The sequence below is a fragment of the Phaseolus vulgaris genome, chromosome 5, assembly GCF_051622355.1.
Source record: "Phaseolus vulgaris cultivar YP4 chromosome 5, ASM5162235v1, whole genome shotgun sequence".
NCBI lineage: Eukaryota > Viridiplantae > Streptophyta > Magnoliopsida > Fabales > Fabaceae > Phaseolus > Phaseolus vulgaris.
Window position 1 is genome coordinate 16,820,419 of NC_143502.1, and position 22,687 is coordinate 16,843,105.

General features: G+C 34.9%; 1 protein-coding gene across 2 annotated transcripts in view; it reads right to left on the reverse strand.

The window, feature by feature from the left end:
- Positions 1–12,202: 12,202 nt before the first annotated feature.
- The window catches only part of LOC137835246 (putative leucine-rich repeat receptor-like serine/threonine-protein kinase At3g14840), a 39,801-nt gene continuing 29,316 nt past the window's right edge, over positions 12,203–22,687 (reverse strand). For both annotated transcript variants that reach the window (XM_068643653.2, XM_090302026.1), the window contains 8 exons: positions 22,058–22,431; positions 21,761–21,956; positions 21,531–21,674; positions 14,002–14,120; positions 13,705–13,915; positions 13,369–13,606; positions 13,033–13,183; positions 12,203–12,842 (listed from right to left, as the gene is read on the reverse strand). In XM_068643653.2, coding sequence (XP_068499754.2) covers positions 12,468–12,842; positions 13,033–13,183; positions 13,369–13,606; positions 13,705–13,915; positions 14,002–14,120; positions 21,531–21,674; positions 21,761–21,956; positions 22,058–22,431 — 1,808 coding nt within the window. In that variant the 3' untranslated portion in view covers positions 12,203–12,467. The remainder of the gene's footprint in view (positions 12,843–13,032; positions 13,184–13,368; positions 13,607–13,704; positions 13,916–14,001; positions 14,121–21,530; positions 21,675–21,760; positions 21,957–22,057; positions 22,432–22,687) is intronic.

The window sequence follows — 22,687 nt, forward strand, 5'->3', positions numbered from 1 at the left end:
GGTGAGCCATGGTGTTCGACCCTGGAGTTACTACGCAAGAGGGAGGTCTCCTAAGTGATGAGAATCAAATAAAGGAGGCTTTTATTAATGGAGGAAGAGGACATCCACCCTCACATTTGAAGTTCTTCCTTCTAGTCTTCTCAAAATTAAAAGAAGACATAAAATAAAGATGAGGCCCAAGCCCAAAGCCCAAGCCCAAGAAGGCCAAAGCACAAAGAGCCCAAGTCCATCCCATGAGGGGCAAGGCCAAGCTTTGAAATACTCTTGTATAGTTTTAGGAGGTGTGGTTATTAAATAAAGGTGTGTGAAAATGTAAAATAAAGTCACATTGTCCATGTGACTTAGGAGAGTGGTGTAGGTGTAGTTTTTGGGAGGTGTCATAGTAGAAAAAGGTCACACCTCCCATGTGACTTGTTTTTGGTGGGAATTTCAAATGAGTTTATTTGAAATTTCCCACCTATTTTTCAGCACCTTAGGCTATAAATAGAGGTGCTTCCTTTGTAAAATTCAGATTGGAATTAATCTAAGAAAACTCTACTCAAATTTTGAGTGAACTTTGGAGAGCTTTTGGAGCCTTCTTCTCTAGTCTTATCTTGATGGATCATTGGAGTCCTCAAGTGGCGACATCACTCTCATCTAGGAGCATTCCACACTTCTAGTGGCGAGATCATCCAACATTCTTCCATCTTCATGAGCACTCTCTTCTCCTTCCTTTCTTCTCTTTCAATTGTTCATGTTGTCTTGTGTTCTTGAGTTTTGGTTTGGTGTTCTTGCTGTTTTTTTTTTATGAGTTTTGGTTCAGCAGTTTTATATTTCAGTCCATTCATCTTGTTCCTTTGCTTTTCTTACTCTTTTGTTCGGTTCAATTTGACTAAAATTGGTTCATCCAAATGAGTTTGGGATTTGGTACTAGTTTTTGGTGAGTTCTTGTCTTAGAACAATGATCCAACTCTAAGAAAAGTGCCTCTATAATGTCCAACTCAAGGTGATTCCTAAGAAGGTCAAAAACCTTTCTCTATATGGCTAGTGGAATCACATCACTAAGGAACCAGACTTCCCCTATCTTGGTGTTTCTAACTTGAGTGAACGACTCTTAGCGACCTCATCCTTGATGTACAAAGTCAAGGGACAAGTCTGAATAATTGACCGCAACCTTGCTGTAAAAGTCAAGGGACAGGTCTGAATAACTGACCGCGACCTTGCTGTAAAATTCAAGGGACAAGCCTTTAACGTTTGAACCATTCTGTTCTTAGCCTTGGTAAACTTACGTATGATGGAGGTTCACCATCGAACCATACTATTCCCGACCTTCGCGCATTACTTCAAGGGAGAGGTTCGTTAATTGGAGAATCGTACTATTCCTCGCCTTGGTGAACTTACACAAGAGGGGCTCATTGGGGAAACCAAACTACCTCTGCTCTTGGTGTATCACTTCAAGGGAGAGGTTCACTAATCTGCAACGCACACATATTTCTTAACTGAATAACTAAAATTTTATTTGGGTGACCTATCAAGACACTTTAAAATCTTTATGTTCAACTCCTCTTTGTCAAAGCTTTTTCCAAGACTCATTAGGTGATTCACAATGTGAGAAAAGCGTCTCTGCACAACAGAAATTGTTTACCCTTTCTATTTCGTTCAAATAACAATTAAAGACAAGAGATATGTGGGAAGCCTAAGTCATGAAGGATTCGTGCATGTGGTGTGTATGACGCATAAAGGCGCAACACGTGCGGATAATCCTAGGAGGCGCTAAGGCCCACTAGAGTTACGATTTTCAGGGAAGCTGCATGCATGGCATGTGAATACTTAGGTCACCCACGAAGCAGATGGCGCTAGAGATTAGGTGCACAAGTTGGTACCCAAGCGGCCACTCTGTCATTCGTTGCACTCCAGTTAAGGGAAGTTCATGTGCCAGATACGCTAAGATTCTATGAATAGCGATGCAAGGATATTCTCCAAGGAACCCTAGTCGAGGGTAACAACGCAAAGGTAAACCCTAGTTTAGCCTATATAAAGGGTGTCAAAATAGGTACACAGTTTCTAAGACTGAAGCTAATATACACACTTGTTTCTTTGCCCCAATATTGACTTGAGCGTCGGAGTGCAAACGGCCGCTAGGGTGCCCCTTTGTCTTTGCAGGGGGAGATTTCTTGATCAAGAAGACACGATTCTCAAGCAAGATCGAAGGGCCAAAGCAGCTATTGGAGTCAACCGACGAAGCAAGTCAACCGACAGGAACAAGGAATAAAAGTTCCATTTTCAATTGCTTCTCAAATTCCTTTATCTGTAGAATGCTTAAAAATCTTCATTCTAACTTTCCAAAATTGATAGTTTACACCATAGAATAAAGGTGGTCTATTAATAGAGGCTCCTTCCCCAAAAGGTAACCAGTCAGCCATTAAAACAGTTTTGAAAAAACAGAACTTGAATAAATTTCAAGAACCTAACTCTTAATGCCAATTGTTAGAATTAATGGCTTAAACAAGGGGGAGGGTGAATTGTTTGACAAAATATTTTCACAAAGATTGGCTAAGAATGAAGATTTATTAACAATCACAGAAAGAGCAATCAGGGAAGCCAAAAATCAAAGTTGTTAAAACTGTTTGCAGAAAAACAATCGGTTAAAATTTCATTTTAACCTATTGTTTATAGCAGCAGAGACAAAAATCACATCAAACAGTTGTACTGAGTGAGAGTGAGAGAGAGAGAGAGAGAGAGAGATTACACAATTAATTTATACTGGTTCACTCAACACCTGAGCTACATCCAGTCCCTAGAAAACCACTTGGTATTCCACTAGCAATCAATCAATAGACTACAAACACTCAACATCACAAAGAGGTGATCTTGACCACACAAGAACACTCACCCTCTTTGCCTTTCACACAACCACTGTCAGAACAACCTCTGACCTTACAGATTTACAAACTTACAAGTATAGAAAGGAAAACAATTACAAGAATTAAAAAGGAACAGATTACACCTTGATAAATCTTTTTCAAGAAAACCTCTCTCCTTATTTTTAATTTTTTCTTCCTCACTTCTTTTTCTTTTCTCTCTCTATCTCATCTCTCTTCCCCTCCGTCTCATATTTTTCTTCTTTTTCAGTCACTACATTAATGCAATGCTCTTTAGGATTAGGTTGGTTGTTGACTGAAAACTGGCCACTTTGTATCTCTGCAAATTGTTTGGCCATTTGTCCCATTTGAATCTTTATATTCCTAATCGTTGCCATGCTATTTTCTTATGTGATCACAAGCTTTTCCAGGGCATCTTCAAATTTACTCATTCTTTCAGGCATGGACGGATCCTCACCTTTAGGTGAATTGTTCTGATAAGTATAGTGACCATTATGGTAGAATTATACGCCTTAAACAAGACGGGGGTGAATTGTTTATGAAATATTTTCATGAATATTGAAGGTAGATTGAAAGACAATGAAGAATCAATCAATTAGAAAACAATTCAGCCAATTAGAAATCTGTTTTTAATTTGATTGTAGAAAATCAACTAGTTGATTTTGAGAAACAAACGATTGTTTATATCAGCAGTGTTGAAAATCAAAGCAAAAGCAGTTATAAAGAGGGTAAGGATACAAAGATTAACATTGAATGTTTACACTGGTTCACTCTTTACCAAGAGCTACATCCAGTCCTTAGCAACCATTGCGAATTCACTGTAATCAAACCATGATTACAAACAACACACCAAAGTGGTGATCTTGAACCCTTGAAGAACACACACCACCTTTGGCAAATACCACACAGTTTTCAAAACAACCTCTGAAACTTCACAAGACCAATTCACACAAAATTATAGTGATCAAGAAAGAAAGGAATAGAGTACACCTGGGTACAATCAAAGATTGAGTACAAAAAATACAGAGAATCATATTCCACACTTGAAGATGATCCAAAGGCTCTTTGCATTCTTAAAAACTGATTTTGATTGATCTTTCTTAGTTAGTTAATGATCAGAAGCGTAAAATAACATTTTTATACTCCAATCAGTTGGTCAAAGCATTTAATTCAAGAACCAAAAACAGTTTGAATCATTTAAAACAAATTTCCACAGCTTAACAAAATTTTGTTAAGGTTTTCAAAAAATCAATCGATTGAAATCACAAATCAACCGGTTGAATTGGCTTGACACCAAAGTCAAACAAAGTCCAGCTTTTCAAATCCTTTTCAAAATCCACTAAGTATAAAACAATCGGTTGAATTTTCACTTTCTTTAGAAAACATATCTTTTCAAAAGGATTAAGATTCATTTAACCTTGGATCATCACAAGGAGTGGATTAACAAATCCAACTACTTCTAGACACACACACAACCAGCAGCAGGGATCTTCATGCATTCCACTTGGATTTGGAGACATCAAAGAACTTTGTTCAACATATTAGGATGATCACCTCCACAAAAATCACACCCATTGATTGACTCTGGCTTTGAGATGAATGAACAACATGTAATTTTTAGGGCAATTTAGCCATTTGTGCAGTTAGTTGCTCAATATGTTGTGTCAGAATTTTATTTTGAGCCAAGACTGCATCTTCTAACAACCCTCTCTTCTGAATACCTTGTCTATCATGTTAGGCTTGATAATCGGTTGATGTCAATGCATAAATAATCCTTCTCGCTTGTTCTACATCAAGAGCCATCATTGTGTCGCTAGCTGCAGCATCTATGAGCATCTTTGTGTCAGATATGAGACCATTCAAGAATATGCTCAGTTGAGCAATTTCTTCAAACCTATGATATGGGCATTTTCTCAATATCATTTTGAATCTTTCCCATATCTCACAAAAAACTTCATGTGCTCCTTGTCTGAACATAGAGATTTTAGACTTTGCTTTGATGTTGCGAGAGATTGGAAAAAATCTTTGCAGAAAGTTTTCCTTTACATCCTCCCAACTAGTGAGGCTCTGTTTGGAAAGTAATTTTAGTCATTCTTTACCCTTACCTGCCAATGAAAAAGGAAACAAGCGCATATAACCATTTTCAATATCACCTGATTGAAAGCCCATTGTTCCCACCAGTTCATAAAATGTATCCAAATGTGAATATTGATCCTCATGATCCATTGCTGTAAATTGATGGGTACTGATGAGAGTGAGAAAAACGGGTTTTATTTCCAAGGCCTTGGCGGTAGCAGGTATCACAATACTAGAAAAATACCTTGGCCATTGGTATATGACATAATCTCCAAGTGTCCTCTTAGGAGGGTGTGCTTGTTCTTCTGCCATGTAGCTTTTTTTCCTGAAGGATATTAGTGAGGAAAAAACATAGTATATTTTTCATTTAAAAAATTAAAAAAAAATAAAATAAATTAGAAGATTAAATAAAAACAAATCTGCAAAATAAAATATACAAAAATAAAACAATAAACAAAATTAAAAACAAAACAAATATAAACAAACTCAAGAAATATAAACAAGAACTATTAACAAAAAATAAAAACAGTTAGAATATTTACCATATTTAGGAATTCATACTCAAAAATCAAAGTGTTCCCCAACAACGATGCCAAAAACTTGATGACTTTTTACGGCAAGTGCACAGCGTTGTCAGAAGTAATAATTTGTTCTTAAAGACAGATATCGATCCCATAAGGAACAATTGAATTATCAAGTACAATATTCGCTAAATATAAAACTAAACAATAAAAAGTTGGTTTGAAAATTGTTATAATGGCAAGAATTAACAAGAAAACAAATCAAAGAGTAATTGATTCAATTGGAAATATAGGGATTAAGTTTCATCTTTCTCACTCTCATGTATTTTAATTAGCATGTTAACATTAAGTTTTTTTATTGAAATTGATGCCCGTATAAAATTCATTTATATCGATCTCTCGTATATAAAATTCTTAAGAATATTTCCTAAATATCGATCTCTCGAATACTTATAAAAACAACTCAGAGTCGCACTCAGACATTAACATTTCAAGTTTATCTCTAGCACTGAAATATGATACGTATTGTTGATTAGGTCAGACCCTAAAAATACCTCTCAATCAGATTTAAGATTCTCAAACATGTCACAACTATTTATAAGCAAAACAACAATACCAATAATCAATCAAGAACAAAATATTATATCATATTTAAATATCACCTCAATGCATAAGAGTTCAGACAAATTACTGTCAATCCCAAAGGATAGAATTAGCCCTGCATACTTCTAGCATCTTCCATTCTCCCAAATGTTACAAATCACTCAATAGTATTTTCCTCTCAATCTGGCACACTAGGGTTGTGCCTCTAGCCCCCTATTTAACCTAATTTACTAGGGTTAGCTGACTTCCCGCATCACACTAATGGGCTTAATGATAAAAACATAAAATTTCCCAATTTCTCTGACGCATTCTCGCTCTAGCGAGAAAGGCGTCGATTTTTTATAACGCCACTATGGGCTCGCTTGAGCGAGAACCCCTGTTGTTGAGTTGAACTTTTTGTGCTTTTTGTGCATTTTTAGGCCTTTCAACTTTCTCCTTTTAGCTTATATTATTCCTCTTTAGCCAGTCATCTCCATTCTTTCTTAAAATCCTGAAATTAACACCAAATTTGGGAATAAAATGATTTTATTCAAATAAAGATCATAAAAATATAAAAAGGTATAAATTCATAAATAATGGATTATTTTATATGTATTTTAGAAATTAATGCTCATAAATACCTATATTTTAATATGAAATATTACTGAAATTAGGCACTTATCAATTATCCATTTCTAGTTGTCTAAAATCATGTTGTTTTCATATATGTCATAAAATCAAGTAGTCCTTTCTTTGATTTTTTGTTTCTTGTTTTTTCAATGAACATCCATGTGGTTTGAGTCTTTTCGTGTCTTTTGTGTGCTTTTCTTTTTATGTTTTTGAGTCTCTTATCTTGTTATTAGATCATTAAAAAGTTCATTAGAGTTAGGTTTCTATTATGTCTTGAGTTTTAATTCTTTTTTTCAAATCCCTTAGGTTTCTTCTTTTCCAGTTTTTGTGAATTTTTGTCTCTGTTGTGAGAATTTATTGTCGATTTTTATTTTGGTAAAAAAATCTGAAAAAATTCACAGGACCCTATTGAGATGTTTTTGGTATCCAGTTAAAACAGAAATTCCAAAAACAAAATAGAAAAAAATTTATAAACAGTAAAAGTCATGACTTTTTCAGCCGAGAATAAACTATTTCAGTGTGGTGTTGCTCTCAATATAAAATTTACTGCACCTTATTCCTAGGGCTTTTTGACCTGAAATTTGTATCACACCTTTAATGATGTGTTTTGGAGTTGGGATAAAAATTTCAGATTCAAACTCATTATAATATTTCCCCAATAAATTTTTGAATCATCTCTGATAGTGCTGAAAAACAATTTCAATCTCTGAATACTGGTACTGTAGTGTTTTATTTATTTCTCTCAGAATTTGTTTGACCTAAATTTTTATTTATTTTTATCAAATATTGTGTTGATATTCTGATATAAAAATTTCATACACAAAATATTTTGGGATGAAGTTTCACAAATTTTGGAAGTTTCAATGTCTGTTTCATTCTATAATTTTTTTTTTAAACCTATTCTAGTGTTATTCTTAGGTTCCATATTTGAGTGCTCACTGTTTTTGTTAGCTTTAATTGTTGATTTGTGTCTTAAAATACTCCTTGCAGTTTTCAAATTAATCCATTTGAGTTTAGCAATTTTAATTGAGCTTTTCTTGATTTTTTACTTGTTGGCCTCATAAGGTGAAATTCATATTGAGTGGATGTTTGGTTTTGAAGTTGTGAAGCTAATTTCTACTTGATGATTCATAGTTAAAGGCTAAAAACAGTGATTATTTGGAGAGGGAAGTAATTGAAAATAAGAATCAAGTTCATATAAAGAGAAGGAAGATTTGACAACTTGAAGAAAAGAAATTCATAAAAAAAAATATTTTTAGCTTTGTATCACGGAACCTTTGTGTACAAGTTTAATTTTTTTTGCTTTTCTTATCATGCTTATTTTAGTTGGTGGGAAAAATGCTTTCAAAGCAATTCCATGAAAAACATTGTGATAGCTAAATTCGTTAATTAGTAGTGAAAGTGTGTCAAGGGGCTTTAAGTGTCACTTGCACTTTCACATAGGACACGTCTAGTTTTCTTTGCCTTTAATTCCTTCTTGTTTAATTTCTTGCTTTCCTTTATTTTTCTAAGTCTTTGTGGTACCTAGGTGATTTCTCTCCGTTTGTAGTTGATCTTCCTTTGATCACTAGGACGCCTTGCATACATCACATTTAGGAAGAATTTGTTTTGAAGTTTCTTTTGAGGAAAAACTTTGTTAAGACTATCTGAGGTAAGCTTTAACTAAGGGAAGACTTGATATTTAAGCAGTCCTAGTGACTCGCCTCTCTTTTCTTGGAGTGAACTTGGAGACAATTTGACTTGTTGACTTTGATTGAAACTTCACCAACTCTAAAACCTATTTGTGAAAATATTTTATCACTTCTTTGAATTAATTTTTTTGTGTGAAAATCATTTCTTTTTAATTTCAAAATGAGTGATCATAATCATGCATCTAGTGTTCAAGGTAATAATAAGAACATAGAAGATGACTATGGGTGGAAAGAAGAGGCTAGGTTATTGAGAACAAAAATAGAAAAACATAGAGAAAACACCGATAGAAAAATGGATGAGATGAGAGAAATGTTTGGACAATTAGTTCTCAATCAAAACATGGGAAAAAGGCATGAGGAAGAAAGGCATAGGTGTAGAAGACATCCTGACTTTGATGAGCAATCTGAGAAAGAGATTTTGTATCAACTCCACGGAGTTCAACAAACAGATAAAGTTGCAGAAGAATATAGACAGAAAATGGAGTTACTTATGTTTAGGGTAGGAATAAGGGAAGAGCCAAGAAAAACCATTGATAGATTCAATAGTGATCTAAACCTTGAAATTCAGGATAGGGTTGAACTTTTTCCCTTCAATTACTTTAAAATGAAATAGTTCAACAATGTGTTAGGATAGAACAAGGAATTACAAGAATTCCTACCATTAGGGAAGACTATTAGAATTAGAGGCTATAAACAAGAGGGGGTGAATTGTTTAATGAAAGATTTTCGAAAATTCTGGACAAGAATGAATATAAATGCAGAATCACAAAAAAAGAAATTAGATCAGCCAATCAACAAAACTGTATCGACCAGTCCCTGGGCGTTGACTAAACCATTGGTGATGTTGGTGCCACGTAACAAGCGATTAGACGCGCGCATTTTCCAGAGTTTAAAAGCAAGCGAAGAAGCGTAAGCGACGTTAAACCCTAGTCGTTGATCAAGACACATGTAGATAGATAAGATAGGCCCGGAAAGACGTCACTTTGGCGTCGTATTTACGTCCTGTCGGACAGAGCCACATAGATCACCCAGGGCAAGGACTTAGCCTCTTCGCTGAACCACTGGTGATGTTGGTGCCACGTAAGCGGGTCCCATGAGCAGCGCGAGCCAGTACCTCGCAAAGCACGTGCGCCAAGGAGCCGAGAGTGGTCAGAAATCGGTCATCAGGATGCACCGACTTGCCACTAAACAGTGTGGAGAGGTCGGACATCGGAAACCCAAGCACTAGAGATGGGCCACGAGAAGTGGATCCCAGATCACACACCAGTTATCAGTAAGGGAGAAGCCTAAATCACGAGTGCCCATACATGTAGAGTGGACGACGCATTCAAGCGTGACACAAAGTATAAAAGCCGCTGGAAGGATATGGCCAGCAAGGGCCACGATCAGGGGCGAGCTGCATGCATGACACGTGAACAGCTAGGGCACTCTCAGAGGCGGCTGATCCCAGAGATCATGTGCACGAGGAGGCATCCAGGTGGTCATCCCATCAGAAGTTGCACTCCAGTTAGGGACCCCCACGCGCTAGGTTATCCTAAGAGTAAGATAACAACAGTGTTGGGCCCGTCCATCAGAAAGGCCCATTTCAGGTAAACAGGAAACCCTAGTTTTCAATCTATAAATAGTAAGTTAACAAACTGGGCGAGGGAGAATCCTCTTGCGTCGTTACACACACACAAGAGTAAGAGTATATAGTTTTTTGTGTTTCCTAGCCCTAGTACTGACTTGAGCGTCGGAGTGCAAACAGTCGCTAGGGCGCCCATTGTCTTTGTGTTTCAGGTGTTCATCACAGGGACAGCGTACGCGAACGCAAGGACTCTGGACGTGAGCGTGACGTAGACGTACGAAGGCGTTTCGAGTCAACCGACAGGAACAAAAACTGTTTTAATTTGATTCCAGAAAATCAATTGATTGTTTATACGAATCAATCTATTGTTTTTATCAGCACTTTGGAAAATCACAAATCAAACTGTTTTAAAAGCAGTGACTGATAGAGAGATTTAACACACAAGGATTATATTGGTTCACTCTTAACCTGAGCTACATCCAATCCCCAGAAATCCTTGGGTATTTCACTAAGCAATCAAATACAGATTACACAACACAAGCACCAAATAGGTGATCTTGAACCCTTCAAGAACACTCACCCTCTTTGAAACATAGCGACTATAGGTCAGAACACCCTCTAACTGTACACACCAGTTTCTTACACTTTTACAAAATGAATTGAAGAACAAAAAATAATAGGAAGGATCACATCTGATACAAAAACTAATACAACATAACCTACTCCACTCTTAACCAATGCAAAGCTTTTAGCAATCTTTGGAAAATCTTTTTATCTTTTGTAATATGATCTCTCTCTCTCTAATTAGAGATTCAAAAACCAGTTATATAGCCTAAAAAATAGTCGTTTCAAACTATCAATTAGGGGCCAAAATAGATTTGAAATAAGCAAAAACAGTTTTAACTGATTTAACCAATTCTGTTAAGTTTTTAAAAAAATCAACCGATTTAAAGTGTGAATCAATCGATTGAAATGGTTTTGACTGTGAGGTCAGCCAAATTCAACTTTTTCAAATCCTTTCCAAAACTACGAAGTGGAAAACAACCGATTGAAACGACAAATCAATAGGTTATTTTTCACTTTCTTTGAAAAACACTTTTCTTTAAAGAGCTTGATTGATTTAGTTTTGGATTAAGCTACTGATTGACAAATTCTAATCTACCCAGAACCCATGCCCATAAGCAACAACCTAGTCTTCAAGCAATCTTCATGGATTTGGAGACATCAAAGCTTCAAGCTCAACAAATATTATCTTAACACATCCTATTCTAGAAAAGAGTTTAAAAGGGAGGAACACCCCTCCAAATCCAGGTATGAAAGGTCACACGAGGAAGAAAGAGAAAAAAAAATAAAATGAAAAAAATAGAAAAGTCTTTGTCTTGAGATGAACCAGATATTCATAACATTTTACCTTCTGAAACAAACCTTGTGAGGATGTGCTTGAAGAAAAATTTATGTCTTGAGCTAAAACAGATATAGATATAAATTTTTCCTAAAAAAGAATACATATATGCTTGATTCAAAAGGAAGAAGAAGAGCAAACCCTCAAAGAAGAAAAGTCTCTTATGACACCCCTGCAAGCATAGTTGAGAAAGAATCCTTAACGGGGGATTGCAATACTTTGAACTCTTCTTTTCAATTATATAATGCTCATTCTTCTCCACAAAATCTCAAAAACAACACTTTGTGATGTTGTTGCCTAGCTTGAGCAATAAACAACACAAAGTGAACAAAAATATTTTTGAAAAAGGTTCTATGTTTTTCTTTAAAAAAAATTATAAAAATAAATGACCTTATTTCTGTTTTCTTTTGTTTTAATTTTATTTTAATAAAGAAAATTATCTCATGTTTGTTTGATGTCTATTGTAGAATAACATTTGATCTAGGAGGAAAATAACAAATAAATGAAGGTTGTTGTCATTGAACATCATTCAGGATCTGAGGACAGATCATTCTCAAGAGGGAGGGAATGATGAAAACTCATCCAATCTCAAAACATTTGGCTAAGAAGATTGGAAACAAAAAAAAATCTTAGAACTTATTTCAGGGAGAATCAATGTTGTCTGCTCTTCCATTTTTATCTAGTTTTATAAACATGATATAGAGTAGTATAAGCTTGTATTTGGGTCATTTTCTTGAACCATGTTTTAGGCCCATTTTCATGGGCCATGTATTGGACCAATTAGAGTAGAGTAAATAAAAAAAGAAAAGTCTAGCTAGAGTTACAATTGGACCTCTTAGGATACCACTTGTTATTATAAACGACATTCTATGAGTATAGAACCAAAAGAATATCAAAACAGGGAACGTCATACAGAAAGGTTTCGAGAGATTGAAATACAAAAGAGAGTATTTTACAGAATATCAAAAAAAGCCTACGACAACCAGAAGAAACCCACCTTATAAAAGCAATCCTTAAAAGAAATAACTAACAATAGTTATTTCAGTTATTTCTTACGTAACTAATTACAAAATATTCACAACAAAAGGATATACCTAAGTATAAAATGCATATCATCTGCTAAGTGGTGATAATTAACTAATGACTATTCTCTTGGAAAGAAGAATCCATGTTGATAGAATATAGACCTATATCAGACATAAATGTTGAAGTTTCACCCATTGAGATGCTCTCTTCTTGAGTTATATTTTTCTTTCTCATACTGTAATATTGTTGCATCTCCAACTTCTTTCCATCTAATATTTCACTTGTATCTACTACCACCTCTGGAACTTTAGTTTTTCCTTCAAGCATGCATACAACAGAAGCCATGGTGGGTCTATGCATTGGAGAAACTTGCGTACATAATAGAGCCACATTAATCATTACCACTACTTCATCTTTTCTGAAATCCTTACCCAACCTCTCATCAACAAGGTCCATTAGATCACTTTGTTTTTTCAAGAGATGCACCTAGAAAAACAAAATAGAAACAACTTAGTTCTAATATAAATTAAAATCAACATATAAACTTATGGTTGTTTTGTTCTTCAAATGGTGCACTACATTAATACTGAATGATATTTTTAATAATGAAACAAAAAAATTCTCAGATACAATCATATGGGCATGGAAGTTGGAGATCCATGAGAGTAAAACTTACCAAATGAACGAGAGAGAAACATCCTTCCTTTGGCCAATTCATGTTATTACTTTTTCCGCTAACAATTTCTAGTGCAACAATACCAAAACTATAAACATCTGCTTTATCAGTTAAATAACCATGCATTGCATATTCTGGAGCCATGTATCCACTGCAGTTGTTAAAAACTCACATTAACAGTTGAGAATGCAATTTTAAAGTCAAAATAAATTTAGCAAAAGAATTTGGTTATGCATCTAACATATTTGAAGTCATAGTACATGTAATCTTCAAATATAAAAGGATGAAATATTACTAAAATTATTCATAAAAACATACTAATATATAATAACTCACTAGGTGCCAGCTACTCTGGTAGTTATGTGTGTGTTGCCCTCTTCATCAAGTTTGGCCAAACCAAAATCAGATATCTTTGGATTGAGATCTTTGTCTAGTAACACATTAGTGGCCTTGATGTCCCTGTGAACTATCTTTAGCCTTGACTCTCCATGGAGGTAAGCCAAACCTCTAGCAATACCAACACAGATCTTTTGCCTTGTTGACCAATTCAGCTTCAATTCAGATTTTTCTGGTTCTGCATTTTTATTTGTCACAAAAAGTAGAGGACATAGTATATTGAAATTTTTAGATTATTAATAGAGTTAACAAATGTAACACAAACAAAAGAATTACCAAATAAAGCACGAGCAAGACTGTTGTTTTCCATGTATTCATATATTAGCATCAACTGATTTCCCTCCATACAACAACCATATAGTTTAACTAGACAAGGGTGTTGCAAAGCAGAAATCATGCCAATCTCATTTACAAACTCACGATTCCCTTGTTTTGATTTAGAAGAAAGTTGTTTAACTGCTATTACCGTGCCATCTGAGAGAACACCCTGCATTTTAAGCTTTGATTAAAGTATTGCTTTTTTTTAGGAAGTTATGAATAAGTCATGTACAAAATGTTGAAAATCGAGAATACCTTGTATACAGGACCAAAACCTCCTTCTCCAATCTTGAAGCTAATATCAAAGTTTTTAGTTGCAGCTTTGATTTTTCTTAAGCTAAATAAGCCAGTTTGAAAATCTACACCCATTAATTCTGTTGAGACCGAAGAAAAGCATAAATATGTTGTGACATAATTAAAACCATAATTCCTATACTACCTATATTATAAGATATTATAAGTTATGCAAGCAAATGCATAAATAGTTGGGAAAAATATTGCCAAAAAAAAGTGAAATTTATGTCACAATAGATAAACTTGCTACTTTAAATAGGCTAAGAACTAATTTCAGTTTCAAAATAAGCATTGTTTAAACCTTAATAATTAGTGTCATTCAATACTTTTTATTTTGGTAACAAGGTAAACACCATATTTTTTGTCCTTTATTAATTCTGGAGTCGGTAATAAGCAGATCAAAATGGTAATTTAGTATCAAAACTTTTTTTCTTTATTTTCTCTTAGAGATGTCAAAATACGATATTGGCGATCAAATTTATGTAATGGAACAAATTAAGGATGATCATATCTTTAAAAGAAAGTGTTAATAACAATATATATACAAACCTATTAATATATTAGAAATAGATCAAGTCTAACTAATAAAAGCTAGCCTAAGCGAGAAGGATTTGTTTAGAGAGTATTTTGGATATATTCTTGAAACATCTTAACACCTTTTTTATGCCTACGACCAAAAATTTGATGTGAAATTTATAACTAGATATTACAAAAGGTTCTATCAAGGTCCAATAAATATCCAAGGGCGCATTTCACCTACTCTAACTAGTGTATTAATTCCATGGTTTGTTTTAGTGCAATAAGGTAGATCTATAAAGGTGTAAGGTTTATTCTGTGTAGGAATGTATATAGGGCTTAAATACTGGGGACAACCACAGAAAATATTATGGTACAGTGCAAAACTTTTAAATTAGGGGATCGGTGTGGTGTTAGACATATAAAGCACAAGGAACGCTGAAGATCAAGTATCAAGGCACATTAGCTACAATCATTTGTCAAAAACTAACAGTCTGAAGCTTAAGTTTTGGTCTTGGTTAATTAGCAGTAGCAACTTTTGTGGTTGTAGGTTCACTAAAGAAGGTTTGGTGGCTACAAACATGTCTCACTACAACTTATGTTATAACTTTGTCTAATGTTGTCTTTGAAGTGAATTATTTGGGAGGGGGAAAGTGTTCTAGTGTAGGAAATAATATAGGTTTAGTAATCCCAATTTGTGGAGTACTAAAGAAAACAATAACCTTTGTAAATCTTCTTTTGCAGTTTTCGGACTTTTATGTATTGCAGCATTGTTGGCTTATTTTTTTAAAGTTGATACTTATTTTTTGTATAGTTGATACAGATTTATCAATCTTAAACTCTTCTTCTTTTATACAGGTTAAAATATCCTTTAAATACTTTAATTTTTTTGTTAATAGAAAAGATTAAAACTTTACTAGTTACCATTTCCTTATGAATAATCAAAGAAAATGTTGAATGTGTGAAACATTACTATATCAATCATCAAGTTTAAACATGTGAAGTTACTAGATAGACACAATTACCAAAAAAGTGTGAGATTTGTCAGAAATTTTTCTTGAATAAGATTAAAAAAAAAACACTCTGAAAACGTTGATCGATCCTTTTGACGAAAAAGAAATTAAGGATGTCATTTGAAATTGCGATAGTTATAAAAGCCCTGGTCCAGACAGAGTAACTTTCAATTTTATTAAAAAATACTGAGATTTACTAGAAAAGGATGTGCTAGGAGCAGTAAATCACTTTCACAGAGAGGGGAAGATCCTGAAGGGTTGTAATGCTTCATTCTTAACATTGATCTCAAAGTCTGAGAATCCTCAATCACTTGAAGTGTATAGACTCATCTCACTCGTAGGATGTTTGTACAAGATTCTGACCAAAGTGTTATCAAATAGGATTAAAAAAAGTTATTGAGAAGGTGAAAGATGGGTCACAATCGGATTTTTTGTCTAATAGAGGATTATTAGACAATGTCCTTGTAGTGAACGAGGTTTTGGAAGATTTGAAAATAAGGAGGAAAAACGAGGTGATTATGAAACTTGATTTTGAGAAGGTGTATGACTCGGTGAGTTGGGAGTTCTTATTTTACATTATGGGAAGATTAGGGTTCTAGGGAAAATGGATACAGTGGATTAGAGCATGCCTTGAATCAACTACTATCTCGATTTTAGTAAACGGTAGCCCGACAAAAGAATTCAAACCATCTAGAGGCCTTAGACAAGGGGATCTGATGGCACCGTTTTTGTTTTTGATTGTTGTACAAGGACTGGCTAGGTTAGTAAAACAAGCGACAAGAAAAAACTTGTTCTCGGAAATAAAAGTTGGGGATAAAAATGTGGATGTGAATCTACTCCAATTTGCTTATGACACCCTTTTTGTATATGAATCAAATGTGCAGAATATCATGTGCATTAAGGGTATATTAAGATGTTTTAAATTAAGCTCTGGCCTTAGAGTTAACTTCCATAAGAGCAAAATTGGTGCAATTGGAGTAGACAGGTATGAGGTGAAAAGGTATTCAGAAATACTCCATTGCAGCCTAATGGATATATCATTCACATACTTAGGCCTACATATTGGTGGTTATCCATCTAAGTGTTCCTTTTGGGAGCCTGTGTTATCGAAGATAAGAAAGAAACTTTCAGTATGGAAGGGGAGGAACCTTTCCTTCGTGGGAAGAGTTTGTCTTATAAAATTTTTCATCAATGCCATACCACTATTCTTTCTATCCTTTTTTAAAGCCTCGATTGGAGTGTTTAAGGAGATCACAAAATTACAGAGAAAGTTTTTGTGGGGATGGGGAGCGGAAGGGAGAAAAATCACTTGGACTAGCTAGGAGAACATTTGTAAAGCGAAAGATGAGGGAGGCCTAGGTATTAGGCGCATTGATTTGTTCAATAAGGCACTCTTGGAAAAATGGTTATGGAGAATGGGATCCCCATAAATTGGACTTTGGAAGGATGTCCTTGAATCAAAGTACGGTTTGCGGAGGCTGACAAACTCATCTGCACCGAAACAAAACAGGTATACATCTAGATGGTGGAATGATTTATCCAAAGTCATCCTTTCAAACCAAGGTGACAATTGGTTCAATTTGAATATGGTTTGATAAGTTGGATCTGGGGAGAAGGTCAAATTTTGGGAAGATGAATGGCTAGCCAATGGTCAACTCAAAGAAAGATATGAAAGAATATACAATAACTCTAAGCTTAAAGAAAAGTCTATTGGTAGTTTTGGAAGATGGTATACAGAAGGGTGGGAGTGAAAATTTAGTTGGAGGAGAGAATGATTTGAGTGGGAAAAAACTATGATAGACGATTTTATGGCAAGTATATCACAGGTGTCACTACACCCAAATAAAGAGGATTTACGACTATGGAAGACCCTCCATTATACACATTGTCGGTAAAATCTGCTTATAATAAGTTAGTAAATCATAGATCTAGGGGGTATCGACGGTGTTTGAATATCTTTGGAATTTAAAGGTTATGCCCTCGGCTCTGTTTTATGTGTGGAGGGCCCTTTCAAATAGGATAGCAACTAAACAAAATATTTACAAAAGGGGCGTGACATTGAGGGATACTTTATGTGTTTTATGTGGGAGGGAGGAGGAGACAACTTCACACATCCTTGTTTCATGTAAGGAATCAATTAAAATATGAAATATGTGTTTTAGCTAGATGGGGATTAGTTCGGTGAATCACAATGAGTTGATTTATCATTTCGAACAATTCTCTTGCATATGCTTTAATTAAGAAGGCAATAAGTTATAATGAGTTGATTTATCATTTCGAACAATTCTCTTGCATATGCTTTAATCAAGAAGGCAATAAGTTATGGAAAAGCCTTTGAGTCTCAGTAGTATGGTGTATATGGAAGCATAGAATTAGGGTTATTTTTAACCAAGCAAAGATATATGCAGAAGAAATTTTTACTTTGGTACAAGTACAATCATGGGTATGGATGAAACATAAAGAAAGGAAAGTCAAATTCTCTTTTTCTAATTAGATTTTATCCCCTTTAACATGCATTACATTGCAACAAAATAAATTTATAAATGTGTAATCAATCTTTTTTTCAATATTCACTGCATGTATGGTAGGGTTGTGGTAATAATTATGGGCATGTATTGTATCTTTGAACTAGTTGAGAGGTGTGGAAGGTAGTGTTTCTTGGTGCAGGTAAAGCTGGGGGAGCAGTGAATAACATATGTTAGAGGAGAATGCAGAGAGAAAGAATTTGGAAGGAGTACGCTGAACCTACTCTTGCTGGAAGGATATGGCACAGGGAGAATGTTTAAAGAGAAAAATCAAAGATAGAATGCCACTGTTTGTGCTGGTCAAAGAAGGCTGGAAGTGACTTAATGACCAACTGAGGAAGCCAATTTAAGGCTTTACCCAGAGTATTTATATAGAATTTGAATCCACAAGAGAAGGGGAAATAGAGGTGTTTTAGCAGCTGTCAATGTGAGGGACTAATGGGAGCATAGGTTTTATGAGTACCTGTAATTGGAGGGTGGGAGATGTAGGAGAAAGAGGCATGTTCTTGGATTTTTGAACTGGTGTTGTGATGGTGGCAATTGGAAGTTTGGAGGGTGGGGTTGGGATGGATTTATTGACAGCAAGTGTTATTCATTTGTATGGCGTTTAGGTGCGGCAGTTGGCCTATTCATATGGAACTTTAGAATATCAACATTGTGGCCTATTCATCCTCTACTTGCTTAAATGCAATTTCCAACACTTATCATATCAGAAACTTTTGAACCCCTATAGAGGAAGTAAACAATGTTGTTAAGGAAGCACGATAGTTGGAAACTGGTCCTAAAAGAACGCAGCTTTGGTATTTCTAAAGCTGGTATTAATTGGAGATGTTTCATTGATTTGGGGATGAAAATTGTTGCTTTGGTGTGATGACTCTTTTTTTCTGTGATACATGTTTTAATATTTCTTAGGGGCAGGGAGTTGTACTTATGTTTTTTCTGGTATGGGTACTGATGTTATCTGTTTTTGAATTTTTTTTTACTTTAGTTAGCAACATGTTATTTGTTTAAGGATCCAACATTCTTAAAATATCTCATTTTAATTCATTTTTATTTTTTGTTAAGAAAAAATAACAAAAGACAAAATTGAAATTATTTAGCCATATAATCATGTGAATAACTTATAAATGGGAGAAATAGCGTCATGCAATTTGTTTTCATCAAAATACATTCTTCTCAGGCATTTTTTTAAAGATTCTCAAGATACCAATAGTAATCACTATAGCATTTAAACATTGATTGTGCCCGACGTGTGGAATGAAGGACGAAGCCACAAATCACCTTTTTTTCACATGCAGGAAGGCTTGGGGTATTTAGAATATGTGTAATAGGTGGATAAGAGTAAATGTTTTGCATCACACTCCAAAAATGCCACTTTTGAACAATTTAATATGATAGGTCTGAACAAAAAATAGCAGGAGGTATGGAATGGAAAGTTGTGTGGATGGTAAGTTTATGGGTTTTATGGGTCATAGAAATATCATCATATTTAACAATGAGGTAAACGATAGTGTAGAGATTTTCATTGTGGTTCAGTTCAGAAGTTGGAGGTGGTAAACAAGTAAGGTATATAAAGCCAATTTCAGCTATTGGGATTGGTGCATTTGTCCTGTAACATGCCTTTTATTTTTAAGTGAACACTGATATGTAACTCTGTCATATGTAGGTGACCTAAAAAGTATGCAGTTCATTGCTTTGAGTAATAAACAATTATGTTTGGTGTGTCATGTTCTGTTGCCTTTTTGGACTAACTGTTGACCAAGAAATTAGAGTTTCGTTTCCAAGTGGATATACTTTCAAGTTCTAGGCTCCACCTCAAAGCATTGAGCTACAATCCTGTAAAGGAGACGAAGCCTTATTTTGCCCTTCCATTCTGTTGCAAATGACTTTTTCATGAAGGAAGAAGTATAAGCTAGTCTGTCTACTTTTGGTTTTGAGTTGCTGATAGTTTGCCTATTTTATGCAGCATTGACATATGCAAAGTGATGGAAGGTAGTTAGTAGAAGAACTTTTTATACTAGGATTTCCGTACAGTTTTGAACTAGTTTATTTTGTTGATGCAGCCTCATAGGTGTATTGGTATGAGGGCTGTTATTGTAGGTTAAGTATGTTGGGCGCTTTTGGTTAGTTTCAGTCCAGTAATCTTGTACGTTTAGGGGATAGGTAAAAAATGCAAGGTACGAACCTATTATGTGGTGGAGAGATTTAAGGAAGTTGGTATGAGGAATGGGGAGGGAAGTTTGAAGATCGTTTGAATTTGGAGGTCGGAAATGGGAGAGAGGTTATGTTTTGGTCAGACAATTGGATAGTCTTAGAAGACTTGAAGAGCAGATTTCTAAGGTTATATTCTTTGTCTGTTAATAAGGAGGCAGTTTTATGTGATTGTGGAATATGGGAGAACGAGACGTGGGAGTGGAACTTAAGGTGGAGAAGGGGTTTGTTTGCTTGGGAAGAGGAGCAAGAAAGTCAACTTTTAGAGTTGATCTCTAATAAGACACTAGAGATCGAAACAGTGGATAGATGGGTTTGGAAGGATAGCGATTCAACAGAGTTTTCAGTTAAGTCCACTTATGGGTTTTTAAGGGGAGAAGGTAGTGAGGAAGACTTAAGAAGATATAATTTTTTCTAGAAAATTAAGGCGCTCCCCTTAGCTCAAGTCACAACTTGGAGAGTGATTGAAAACAAGGTTGCTTATAGGGTTAATCTGAAGAGAAGAGGAATCGGGATCGAGAGTAATCTGTGTTGCTTGTGTAGGAGGTCAGAGGAGACAACAAATCATTGTTAAGGGCTAATTTTGAATCTTTGTTATAACTGGTTAGGAATAAGATCAGTCGATTGTATGGATCCTGGGTCTCATTTTGAACATTTCAAGATTCTGGATGCACCTATTTCAGTTAATCTTATTATGGGCAACTTGTGGATTGCGTTGGTTAGTGAGATATGGAGGCACGGAAATAACTATTAATTTAAAGGTGGAGTGGTTGATCATACTGAAGTTTTCTCTCTGAGATAGATTAAGGTTTGGTCCTGGATCTCATCAAAGATACCGTCAGCTAATTTCTCATTCTCTGATTGGTGTCTTGAATCCTTTGTATGTATGCATTCAGTTTACTTTTATGTAAAAGGTTGATTCTTGGGTTTCTTTTATTATTGGTAGAAATAGGATAGACACTAGGAGGTCTTTTGATTGATATGTAGATGGAAAGGTTTCTTTGGAAAAATCATTTTGCTGTATAAGGGTTGGACCACCCCTGAAGTGGCCTCATTTAATTTCATTGCTATTTAACATTCCTTCAACGCTCCACTTTTATTTTATTATTTTTTGTCTGATAAAAAAAATATTTACTCTTAAATCTATCTATTCTATGTTGGTAAAATAAGTTTATGGCAATTCTTTTTTTATAAATGATAATTATTATAACCTCTTAGTGCTTACCTTTTTCTAACGATACCTTTCTTCTTAAACATCCTCTCCACCAAGCTATGGCAAATATTATGATGATAACAAGTGCTCCAGTTATAATTGCAACAATATAATGCTTAGGTACACCATCTTTATTTTCCTCTTGGGGTGTAAAATCTGTTTCATTATGACAAAAATAAATTAGTTATATTAGATCATGAGGTGATGGGCGAGAAAAACAATGATGGAGAAGTAGCACTAACCAGGATCAACAGATATAGCAGATATGAGAGGACCATGAACTGATCCAAATGGTATACCAGTAGTCCCTTTTCCAGCCCACTGCAAGCGAATCTCTAAGGTACTGCTATTTACTGTAGCAGTGAACTTTTTTATGATTGCTTTACCAACTCCTCCTGCTTCTTTTGCAATATTGAAATCCTTCAGCACCAACTTTCTCTGCAATATTTCAATCCAAACACAAATGGCTCATGAAGAACAAAAGGAAGTTGTTAACATTAGCATGTGGTGGACAATGGTAAGATGATAAAACCATGCACCTGAACATAGATGTCAAATACACGTCTTCCCAAGCTGCTATATGTTTGATCATCAGTGAACATTATTTCTGCAAAATGAAGGCTTATTGTGTAGCTTCCATTTCCCATGCAAAATGCATAATATGTGAGAGAAAGGGGAGAAACACGTGCATCCATATATAATTCGCCATTGTTGATGTCAAGCTTTGTTGTATTAGACCAAGTATAGTAGTCCACACGACCACTATCAAAGAAATGACCAGTGTTGCTAAATACCCAATTTGATCCTGTTCGACGAAATCTTGCTGGGCCAGCTTCTTGTGAATCATCATCATATTTTATGTTTCCATTAGATATTAACTTCCCTCCACAATTTACATGGAGAGAGTATAAAGCTGGGACAACCAAAAAATGGTGAAAAACCAATGTAAGGAATCAAGCATAATAAGAAGATTGTTAGAAGAAAAATATTGAAAGCAAATTTTACTTTTTCTACTAATGTATAAAAAACTCAATTTTTTTTATTTCATCTTAAGTATGAAGGGAAAAACTAGAGAGTCTAACTGAAATATACAAGCCTGGGAATGGGAAACTAGTAATTTCTTTTTGTCAATATGACAAAGATAACATACCAAAGTTTATTTAATAGTA